This window comes from Mastomys coucha, unplaced genomic scaffold (genome assembly GCF_008632895.1).
Source record: "Mastomys coucha isolate ucsf_1 unplaced genomic scaffold, UCSF_Mcou_1 pScaffold23, whole genome shotgun sequence".
NCBI classification, from domain to species: Eukaryota; Metazoa; Chordata; class Mammalia; order Rodentia; family Muridae; genus Mastomys; species Mastomys coucha.
The window spans coordinates 61,871,905-61,883,624 of record NW_022196906.1 but is presented as its reverse complement, the minus strand read 5'-3'; the positions used below and the strand labels follow the sequence as shown (position 1 = coordinate 61,883,624).

The window sequence follows — 11,720 nt, the reverse complement described above, 5'->3', positions numbered from 1 at the left end:
TCTCTCTCTCTCTCTCTCTCTCTCTCTCTGCTTTGCTTTTCATTCTTACCAGTTCTTGGTCCTCCCTACCATGTTGCCTTCCTTTCACCCAGCTGATTTCAGCCATATGTTTTCCAGTAGTTTCTCTGTTTAAGGGTTTGCATGAGTTAATTTGTCATTCCTCCAAGCCATATCAAAAATGCACATTCTTGTTACTTAAAAACTAAAAGAACAAAACAGGAAATTGAAGTAAGTATAACATAGTAATAAGAATATGTAATCCTGTCCTAATCAGAGAATAAGGGAAGTTTTTCAGAGGAGACCAGGGTGTTGAAGACCACTTAGGACATTTTGAGGGGCTCTGGGAGAAAGGAAAATGTGGGTATGAATTCTTACAAACTAGAAGGAGTTTACACTTCAGAAACTCCTACATGATACCAGAAGTTTGGCAGATTTTGTACATGGTAAAATTGTGTGTTTCGAGGAGGGAGCCAGACTGCCCTAGAGCGCTAGGAGTTACATCATCTGGTACTGCCAACATGCAGGATGGCAGGCAGCCTCCTTGGCCCTTGAAAAACAGCCTAGCTAGCAAGCCATCCAGTTCTGGAAGACATTGTGAAGGTGGTGTTAAAATGGGCGCTGTGTGGCAGGGGGTCTCAGAGGTCAGAGAGAAGCCTGACTCAAGGAACTGAGAAGGTTCTAATAAAATGCAAGAAGAGGAGACACAGCTGGAAAGCTGAGCCAAGGCACAGATACAAGGGGCCTCATAGACAACATGAGCAGCTGGGAGTTTCACCAAAAGCCATATGAAGCTATTGGGAGGTTTTAGCTGTAGAGACCGATTACAGTGTCCTGTGTGTGACCCTTCCTCCTCTGTGTGGAATAGACTGGAGAGAAACAATTGAGAGCAGAGAAACCCGCACCCAGGCGATAATTCCTCTAGATGAGGTACTAATCATCTGTGATAATTAGTCAGCTTTATGTCACTATAGCAAAATAACTTCTATGGAGAAAGGGTTCATTTTGGCTCATGGTAGCTCTAATTCTTAATTATTTGAGTATATGGTGGTGTAGCATATGATGTCAGGAGTATATACTAAAACAAAGCCACATACCTCATGGCCAGGAAGCAAAATAGGATGAGAAGGAAGGCAGGGATGGAATATCCCGTAACTGCCCTCAAGAGTGTTTGCCCAGGGTCTTGAAGCCCTCCCATTAGGCACTGTGACTTAATGCTAATCGAATCGCCTTGGGGACACATGGACCTTTGGTGGACACTCAAGATCTAGAGTAGAGGGGTAGTGTAAACAAGGAGATAGATTAAAGAAGCAGGCCTGACCCTGATTGGTTAGAATGTTGCCAGGGATGGAGATGAGGAAGAAAACATGGAGAATTCTTAGCGCTGACAGCTGAATGAAGAGTTCTGTGAGTTGCTAGGGTGAGATCACAAGATTGGTTCTAAGCACAAATGGACTGGTGGATGTATGCATAGAGATGTGATCAGCAGCTTGCTCTCTAGCCCTCGGGAGAGGAGGCTTGGATGGAAGTACAGGTTTTGTAATTATTACTTGGGTCCTGGTAATTGATTAAAACCTTGACTGTGGGAAAGTTTGCCTGGGGTGAATGGTTGAGTGAAAAGAGTTAACTAGTGAAAGATGAAGGATAGAAATGGGGACCACACCCATGGGTAGAGAAGGGAAGCCAAGGGAGAGCATGTTTCTGGAAACAGAGTTACTGCCCAGAGAGTCATATAAGGCAGTGAAGATGCCTCCATTGGCTTCAAGAAGAAGGAGGGCCTTACTCTCTTGGTTATAGGCGATTTTAGCACAATTGAAGGGTGTGTAGGAAGCAAGGAAAGAGAGAACAGGGCTAGACAAAATCTCTGAATCTAGGCTCCCCTCCCCCGATGCTTGAGGCCTGTAAAATGTTCAGGGGACTACACGTTAACTCCCAGGAAGCTGTACCTGAATGCAAGTGTGTCTTTATTTGGCAAGCAAAATAGTCTAAATACACTTCTAAACCATTTAAACACACCTACATACAATTTTTTACAAGTACTTCAAAACAAATTAACGATTTACATCATTCCTAAATTCATCTTGGAGCCCTGGTATTGTGGTCTAGCAATGGCTTAACACACTTTGCGTGTGCATTCTGGAAATTACAAACATTCTGAGAGCTGGGTGTGGTAGCATAAGCCTGGAGACGGCTAGCTCAAGGCATCAGCTCAAGGCTAGCTCATGGGCCCCTCTCTTGAAAACAACAGTTACAAAGTATGCTGCTATGGTTGCTACCTCTTCTTGTCCTGAGACTCTGCTGCGGAGTACAATTGAAGATTCAGATATGAAAGCAATCTGTGCTCTCCAAGGATTGCAATTATTAGAACAGATGTGTGCTTTACAGTTTGCCCCTAGGGGGTTACAAATTTTAATGCACACTTGACCATAAAAGCAACATCATGGGGGCAGTGAAGGGGAGGGAAGGACATTGCTGACTTGGGTCACATGACCCTGTGGTGATTCCCATTGAAAACATGGCTGTAAATGTAGTCATATTGGGCCTTAGATAGCTCCAGCCTCCTGGTGGCTTTGTTTCATCCTTTCGATGATAGAACTTTCCCTGTCTGGACCTGGTTCCTCCAAACAGAACCCTCCCCCAGAAGATCCATGGGCAGGAGAGGTTTAGGGCTTTAGAGCTTGGCTTTCAAAATCATCATAAGGGTTCAGCAGGTAAAGATGCGCGCTGCCAAACCTGGTGACCCACATGGGGGAAGAAGGAAACTGACTCCCACAAGTTGCTCTCTGCCCTCCACATACATGCATGTCAGGATGACACGCCTACCCACACACATAGGCACACACCTATACGTACACCTACACTCTCACACAAAATAAGTAAATGTAATTTCAACATTTTATATCATCTTAATCTATAAAGCATTTCCCACTCGGTAGCTTTACATAAACAAATATTTTCTCATGCATTTCATGAATGTTGTGTTGTCTTAATTCTTACAGAATTTGAATAGAAGTGGATTTAGCAGTCCAGATAGTAAATGAGAAGGCAATAGGTGATATCTGGAAAATCACAGCCTAGTAGAACCTTCGATAGTCAGTGGTAGATTTTCAGCCACTCCTGAGGCGTGTGGGAAGCTGAGGCCTGTGAGAGAGACAGCAGTCTAGACACGCAGACACTTGGCAGGGAGGATAGTAGGATGAAGGCCTCACCACATCTGGAATTCTTCTGAGCGATGACATCCTTCAACCTGGAGCCAAAAGATGAAACAAAATGTTTTTCCTCTAAGCCTTAGCTTTATCTATTTTTGTGTTTTCTCTTCTGGGCTTCTCTAATGCCTGTGCACAGACACACACAAACACACACCATCACATACACACACACCATCACATACACACATACCATCACACACACATACATACACATAAACATACACTCATCTCACACATACACCATCACACACAAACATAACATCACGCATATATCAAACCACACTCGTAACACATACATCACACACACACACACACACACGTATCACACACAACACACAGACATCTCACACACACAGCTCACATCACATATATCACACACACAAAGAAAGAAATGCTGACTCTACCGTCCAGCCTTTCCACAGGCTGCCTGACAATCAGACTGGCAGTGTTGTGGTCTGTGTGGCTAGATTGCAGCACTTCATCCCAGCTGTGACACACAGACTATTCAGAGATTAGTGAGTCTGTGGCTGCAAGGATGGCTGTATCGGGGTTATCTGGGGCTTTTCTCATTGTGGAGCCTGATGGGAGACTGCTGGCTGTGTTTGTGATGACTCTCTAGAAAGCCGTACTCCAGACTGAAAGTAGTAATTTCTATGCACAGCATCTATGTTCCAACAAAAGGCCCTCACACTTCACTGTCCCCAAGAGTATGTGGCAGGAAGCTAGGAACCTCAGGTCCAGCTCTAGTACTGCCTAAGAAGTATCTTGTGGTTGGGACACTGTTGTTGCTAGGCCTTATGGGATACCATTTCTTGAGAGAAGCTCCAGGGAAGAAGATCAGGTTCCTTGGTTCCTAGGAGAAAATTCCTCCAGTCTCCACCTTGTCTTTAGAGTGCTAAGGACTGAGGGCCTCAGATTGTGTTTATTCTGATGAAGTAATACTGTTTTTTTTTTTTTCTTTTTTTTTTTTTCAAGACAGGGTTTCTCTGTATAGCCCTGGCTGTCCTGGAACTCACTCTGTAGACCAGGCTGGCCTCGAACTCAGAAATCCACCTGCCTCTGCCTCCCAAGTGCTGGGATTAAAGGCGTGCACCACCACCGCCCGGCTGGACCCCAGTTTTATTGCCAAGAAAAGAATGTAACTTGTGATGGAATCCAGCAGAAACTCTAACAGACTTTTCTCCCCAGGTGTGGCAGCTAGAGAAACAGCCCAGGCTCTGAAAACATTGGCCCAGGCCGCCCGGGGAGTGGCTGCATCCACAAATGATCCTGAGGCTGCTCATGCCATGTTAGACTCTGCTCGGGATGTGATGGAGGGCTCGGCCATGCTCATCCAGGAAGCCAAGCAGGCCTTAATTGCACCTGGAGATACAGAAAGTCAGCAGAGATTAGCCCAGGTGAGCCTGGGAACTGGGAACCATGGTCCCTGGGGTTGCATACAGGTCAACTACCTGCTTTGTGGACATGTTTTCCTGGCAGGAATGCCCAGGACTCAGAAGTTATTTTCAGATCCATCTAAAGTGTGTGTGGTAACAAGACTGATCATACTTGGTACTCAATGTTTTGTCTTTCCTTGTATTTCCCATACTAATTCGGCATCTACTTAATTCATAGTCAACAAATGACATGCGGGCTTTGAACTCTGACTGCCTTGGGACTCTAGACAGAGCATGCTTGCTCAGGGTTTGTGTCTACTTCAGTAAACTCCTCTTCCCAGTCTGCATGGTGAGGGAGAAATAATACAGGTCCAGTTATCCAAACATTCTGAAAAGGCTCCCCTAATCTCTCCAGATGATTCTTCAACTGACCAATGGGACCAACTGGCTAGGGACAATCCAGGGAATGTTCTTGACATAGGACTGTGAAGATGTTTTAGATTAAATAGACCGTTACTGCCAACCCCTTACCCCAGCTTCCCTCTCAACTGAGATGACCAGGGCTTGCAAGCAGGGAGCTGTGTCAGTATTCTGAAGGCATATGAGGGCAAGGTAGCATTGAGGACATCTTCAGGTCAGCAGGAGGTACTGGAGCAACCTCTTTGCCTGTTGTGAAAGTGGGGTCTTGAGGTGTGTCAGCACCAGGGGTTCACTGAGAAGAATCAATTACAGTTTAGCTCTGTTCCAAAGTCAACCTTGGGGACCTCATCTGAGACCTGCAGAAGATGCCTGTGATCTAGGACCAGGCCTCATGTTGGAGAATTCTGTGTTTGGGTTCCAGAGCTGTGGCTCCTGGCCCTGGGGAGCAGATGTCATGTACAGCATGTAGTAACCCAGCACCAGGTAGCAGAGACCAGAGGCCTGGCCTAATTCAATTTAGTTAACAGGGTTGGGTGGATGCCAGTGAATAATTCCCACATTGGTGTCAGCTCTGCATATTCTCTCTGCTCTTGAGTATGCAAAGGCATTTGCACCAGAAGTAGCTTTCTTAAGGTGTTTCCCTCCCTCTGTGTTTGTGTATGCAGGTGGCCAAAGCTGTGTCTCACTCACTGAATAACTGCGTGAATTGCCTCCCTGGACAGAAGGATGTGGATGTCGCCTTGAAGAGCATCGGGGAGTCCAGCAAGAAGCTACTTGTAGATTCGGTGAGATCCTTGTCTTGGAGGGAGTACCTGCTGTCTTTTCCCCCCAAGGAGAGAGTATGACTTTCCTTCCTTGGAGTCTCTGGGAATCTAGCCTTTCCCTTAGGAGTCTTGGTTTTCTACCATTTTCTCTTTCCTTTCTGGTTAACAAAGTTCCTGAGTGAGGACTTGTCAGGGAGGAGTTCATGCTGGTATGGGTGCACGTGTATGTGCAAGTACATGCATGCATATGTGCGCACACAAACCTCTGGAGGCCAGAGGGCAGCTTCAAATGTCCCAAGTTTCCTTTGAGGCAGGATCTCTCAGTGGCCTGTATCTTGATCAGGTAGGTGAAGCTGGTTGCTCAGTGAGCTTCCCGTCTTACCATCACCAGAGTTACATGTGTGTACCACTACACCCAGTTTTTTATATTGGTTTTGGGGGAATCGAACTCCAGTCTTCATGCTTGTAAGGGAATTTCTTTATCAACTGAACTATCTCCCTGGCCCCCAAGGTGGAGCTTTGAACTCTGACTTCTTTTGAGTACATGTTTGCTCTTGAGTCATCTGTGTGGGACAGAAAAGAGGCTTTGGTTATCTAGCTTTCTTGGGGCATGACAGATGGTGCCAGGCAGTTCAAGGACAGAGGGACATGTGTTCAAGACTAAAAAAGCTGGAATCTTAAAGGCTTTTGTTTTGGGGCCCTTTCCTGTCCCCTAGCACTCATCTCTCTGCTTCTGGTTACAAATGTCCAGTAGTATATGTAGGTGCTTAGTAAAATCTGCAACTTTGATGACTTTAATTCTACAAATGATACTGTACTGGGTGTGGGGGGGGGTTAAAAATTACTTACAAGGACCACTAATAAAATAAATGATGGTCATATGTTAAGAAGAATGTGATTTGAAGTTGGCTATCATTGACCTCCTAGTTCTAAAAAGCTTAAACTGAGAGTTTCCATCATGAGAGACACAAAATAGGGTGGAGACTGGATCCCAGAGCTGAGTTACTTGGGTATGAATCCTGGCCCTGCCATCTCCCTGAGTGTCAGTGACTTGAGAATAGCTGTTCTCGCCACAGGTAGCTCTCTGGTGCCCACAGAGTGGGTGGGTGGATGGATGGATGGATGGATGGATGGATGGATGGATGGATGGATGGATGGGTGGGTGGGTGGGTGGATGGATGGGTGGATAGATGGGTAGATGGATGGATGGATGGGTGGGTGGGTGGATGGATGGATGGAAGAATGGAGGTATGTGGGAGGCCCAGCTCACACTGTGGGAGGCACAGGCTCACACTGTGCAGAGCCATTTATATGAACTGATAACATGACCACTCCAAGGTATAGTTGAGGGGGGAAGGCTTTTATTGTAGATATGAGGGAAATTACAAACAGGCATTTAAAGAGTCCAGAACAGGGAGAGAAAGTAGTACATGAACATGGCCAGCAGATTCGATCTGGCTATGAGAGGAGGGGCGTGGGAATGGAGAGAGGAAAATGAGGGCAAAGGACACAGAGAGGAAAGGAAGGAGGGAGGGAGGGAGAGAGAGACAGAGAGAGAAAACAAACCTGGAGAACACATGGCTGAAGTGGCAGGGTTATATGGTATGGGGAGAGTTTAGGGTAAGGGGTGAGGTAAAAAGAGCTAAGAAGAACCAAGGGTGCTTGTTATTCTGAGAGCCTGGAAGCCAGCATGGCTAGATGGCATTTGTTTCTTTTGGACCTGCCATCTGCTAGCTGAGTGACTGGGAAGCACAGCACTGGGCAGTCACTGTCCCTTCCACAGTACCCCCCTTGCCGCCCCTTACGCAAGGTAAAACTTCCCATGGCATGTGCCCTTTTTGTCTTCGTAGCTACCTCCGAGCACAAAGCCTTTCCAGGAAGCCCAGAGTGAGCTGAACCAGGCTGCTGCTGATCTGAACCAGTCTGCTGGGGAAGTCGTCCATGCCACAAGGGGCCAGAGTGGGGAGCTGGCAGCCGCTTCTGGAAAGTTCAGTGATGACTTTGACGAGTTCCTGGATGCTGGCATTGAGATGGCTGGCCAGGCCCAGGTGGGTGGGAAGGTGGTCCGTGCTGCTCATCTGAGCCTCCCTGTTGAGGTAGACCGTCCAGCTGAGGGTAGCTGGGTGGATGAGGAACAGGATCCTGTAAACAACCTGCAGCACCTTCCGTGACTGCCTTGGAAATTCTGTGACCTCACGGGCTTGGTATGCCCAGTAGTGATGGTGACTCTTTCCCACAGTCCACCACTAAAGCCTAGCGCCTTTACCGGGCTGGGGGAGGTTGGGGATGGGGAGAATTTTTATCAGAAATGAGGTGGGTTAATACATGAGCACGAACACACACGTGCATGTGTATTTGTGGTTTAGTGAACTCAACTTGAATGAACTACATCTAGGACTTCCAAATGATTAAAAATGATCTCATTCAGGTAGAGAGATGAGCTACTTGTTTATAGCTAGGGAACATGACTGGTCTGGCATCAGATTGCAGGTCTAGTTTTTTTGGTAGTGTGGTGGGGGGTTTTTTGTTTGTTTTTTTTGTTTTTATTTATTTTTGTTACATTTTCTACAAAAGGATAATTTGTCAGTCAGCAAGCTGGGTGAGAAGTATGTCTTTCTCCAGCTCTGAATATCTACACAGAGCCTGTCCTTTGTGCCAGGCTGGGACGTACAAGATGCTTGACAACTCCAGCATTGTTGAGCAAGATGCTCGAATCACTGTCGGGTCTGTGTACTGTTGCGGCTCAGTTGTTCTCCTCCTCCCAGCCCCGTAACGCTCCCGTATAACAAGAAAGCAGGACTCCTGGCTGACCCACTTGGATATGCATTTCTTTCTCTGCCTCATGCATCTCTGAGCATCTGTTTGAGGACGAGTGGACACTAGTCACACATCTGCAGACTGACCACCCTGATGTAGTCTCTGCCTCCACCTGGGGAGTTGCTCCTAGCTCCCTAAAGGCTTCTTGGGAAACTGGTCAGTCCCAACTGGCTCAGTTTTTCCTTTTGACTCTACAGACGAAAGAAGACCAGATGCAAGTGATAGGGAACCTGAAGAATATCTCTATGGCATCCAGCAAGCTCCTGTTAGCCGCCAAGTCTCTCTCTGTGGATCCTGGAGCTCCCAACGCCAAGAATCTTCTGGCTGCAGCTGCAAGGTAAGAGCAGGACAAGGTATGCCTTGTGGATGTGTAAGCGATTGTGTTGTATTGAAGGCTGTGCCTAGCATCCTACCAGGTTCTCACAGAACAAAGACTTCCTGCGGGCCTTGTTGTCAGAGGTAGAGTAGATTGATGGGAATTCTGGCATTTTGTAAAATTAACTCATTCTTGTGTCTTTGGTCCAGTAAGAATGTCTTCCATCTTTCCAGATGAACTCTTTAGTTCTTAGGTAGGCTGCACTGACTTGTAAACATGATGATTTAAGCAGATTTTTTTTCCATTTTCATGTTTGAATATAATATGGTGTGGGTGTGGGTGTGTGTGCGTGCGCACGTGTGTATTTGTACACACATGTATGTGCATTTAGGTGTATATTGACATATGAAGATCTGAAGTTGATGTTGGGAATCATCCTTGAACACACTCTATCAATCTTCTATCTTGTTTATTGAGGCAGGGTCTCTAAGTCAAAGCCAGAGTTTGCTAATAGGACTAGCCAGCTTGCTTTGAAGAACCCCACCCCACCTCTACCCCCCAACCTCCGTCTCCATCTGCCAAGGCCAGAATTACAGTTGAGCCACCACATTCACTTGGCACTTTACTTAGGTTCTAAGAATCTGAATACTGGTCCTCATGCTTGCTCCGTAAGCCTTTGAACCACTGTGCCATTTCTCCGGTCTCTTAAATAGGTTGTTTAAAGCAGATTTATGTTGTTCAGATTTTGCAAGAAGCACATGCTCACTGAAATAGACATTGGGAAATATCTACAAGCAGTGCTCAAGTGATTTTGTAGACACTGGACATATACTATATGCTGGCATCAGTGTTGTACTGAATTTTACATATCCATCCATCACTTGCAGAAGGAGTGACGCTTTAGGGCCAATGAGGTGACGGTGGGTGCACATTAGTTTTGAAGTGAATTAAAACACGAAGCCAAGCTTGGAGTGCTTTTTGCACGCTTCCCTCTGATTGCACTCACTTCAGGGATCTAATATGGTTTCTGCTCCATAGCCACCACAGTGGCACGTGAGACCCCATAGGTAGGGTTGATTGTTAGTTTGCAGGGCACTGGGCTCCAATGATGGCCCTGGGTCATCTACACAAGCAGACTCACATTCATTTCCCCACACTTCCAGCAAAAGCTACGTTGTGATTCCCTGGTGTTGTATACATCCTCAGCGTTATTTTGTGTCACATTATGTATAACACTGCTGGGGGCAGCAGGTCATTAATTGAGAGGTGACTGGAGGAACATAGACTAAGGGGAGACTTTTCAACATGTGCACATTGGTGATAAGTTTCAGTTCTGCCTGCATTTTTATTCATTTTGATTTGTTTTTTATCTACTTATTTTGAGACAGGGTCTCTCTATGTAGCTATGGATGGCCAGGAACTCCCTATGTAGACTACCCTGGCCTAGAACTCCCAGAGATCTGCTTGCCTCTGCCTTCCCACTGTTAGGATCAAAGGTGCACACTTAGCTTGCATTTGATTTTTATTTAATTTGTTTTGTTTTTGTTTTGTCTGTTTCTGTTGTTGTTCCTTATCTTTAAGCTGTCTGAGCTTAAAAATGAATTGAAAGCACTTTGTTTACCTGCTTTATCAGGTGTTCAGATGGCTCAACCTGCCCAAGCTTTGCTGCCTATGAAGTGAGGCATGAGTGCCAGCTGCCTTCAACGGTTCTTAGCCTTCATGGTCCTAATATTGGCATTCTGTCTCTCTTCCTTTCTTGACTTTAGTAAATTTTTTAAATCTTTGTCTGTCTTTTTCATGGAGGCTTAGACAGTTCTTTTGCATGTCCTTGGTTTGATCATTTAGCTGCTGTCTTTCTGCTGTGACTGTATATCCAACAAGACCAACCTAAGGAAACAAGAATTTCGTTTGGCTCACAGCTTGAGGATACAGTCTGTCATCGAAGCATAGTCATGACGGCAGGACTGTGAGGCGGCGGATCACATTTCCTCTACTCTCAGAAAGCCAATCAATGACTGCTGGTGCCCAGAAGCCCATCCTATAAATGGTGTTACCCATACCTAGGGTGGGCCTTCTCTCCTCTGTTAACCCAATCTAGAAACTTCCTCAAAGGCATGCGCAGTCCTCAGTCTCCCAGGTGAATCTAAGATCCTGTCAAGGTGGCAATCAATATGAACCATTGAAGCAACAGGTACATTTGGTGGCAAACACTAGCCAGAGCCATAGGTGATGGCAAAATTATCCTCTCACCAGCCTGTATTTCACTTGTGATTGCTCTGGTAAACAGATGCCCTCCCTTGACAGTGGGGATGGGGACAGGGTGGGTGTCTGTTCTGTTTGGTCCCCATTCCTTGAAAGGATGCTTTTTCCTTTTTTCTTTTTATTCCCTGCCAAGAGTCTTTGGGGAAGACAACTGATGTTTCCAGGTGTCTGAACTCCAATGTTTTTTATTACCTTCATTTTTTGCATCATTTCCAAATTGTAGTTTCCAGCTTTAATGAACTGTTCACTCTCTTAAATTCTGGGAAGAAGGGGAGAATATAAATTGGCTTTTTAAAAGCCAGCTATAGAAGGCCACACAGACCAGAAAAGAATTATGGCTCCAGCTATCCACAGGCCCCCTGGTGGTGACACTGAGAACTGGAGCCCAGATGAAAAAACTCATCCTATGACCCAGCTTTCAGCCTGATAGTGAAGCAGAGCTGGGGGGGTGGGGCACTTCAAAGCCCAGGAGGCACTCAGAACATCTTACATGGAAGTACTGGTGTATGGAATGTGCGGAAGGACATCATGCCTACGCCTCCTCGCCGCCCTCCCTCCC

At 46.1% G+C, this 11,720-nt stretch overlaps 1 protein-coding gene and 1 long non-coding RNA gene across 7 annotated transcripts in view; one reads left to right on the top strand and one right to left on the bottom strand.

The window, feature by feature from the left end:
- LOC116072451 overlaps window positions 1-1,484 on the bottom strand; it is a 30,141-nt gene extending 28,657 nt beyond the window's left edge. For 2 of the 3 annotated variants that reach the window (XR_004111458.1, XR_004111456.1), the window contains exons 1-2: window positions 1,095-1,484; window positions 50-202 (exon numbers count right to left, since the gene is read on the bottom strand). This is a non-coding gene — a long non-coding RNA (uncharacterized LOC116072451). The remainder of the gene's footprint in view (window positions 1-49; window positions 203-1,094) is intronic. The other variant, XR_004111455.1, reaches the window with a different exon arrangement.
- Tln2 (talin 2) overlaps window positions 1-11,720 on the top strand; it is a 413,098-nt gene that overhangs the window by 301,076 nt on the left and 100,302 nt on the right. For all 4 annotated transcript variants that reach the window (XM_031343921.1, XM_031343919.1, XM_031343920.1 and 1 more), the window contains 4 exons: window positions 4,395-4,603; window positions 5,668-5,787; window positions 7,617-7,814; window positions 8,781-8,920. In XM_031343921.1, the coding sequence (XP_031199781.1) occupies window positions 4,395-4,603; window positions 5,668-5,787; window positions 7,617-7,814; window positions 8,781-8,920 (667 nt within the window). The remainder of the gene's footprint in view (window positions 1-4,394; window positions 4,604-5,667; window positions 5,788-7,616; window positions 7,815-8,780; window positions 8,921-11,720) is intronic.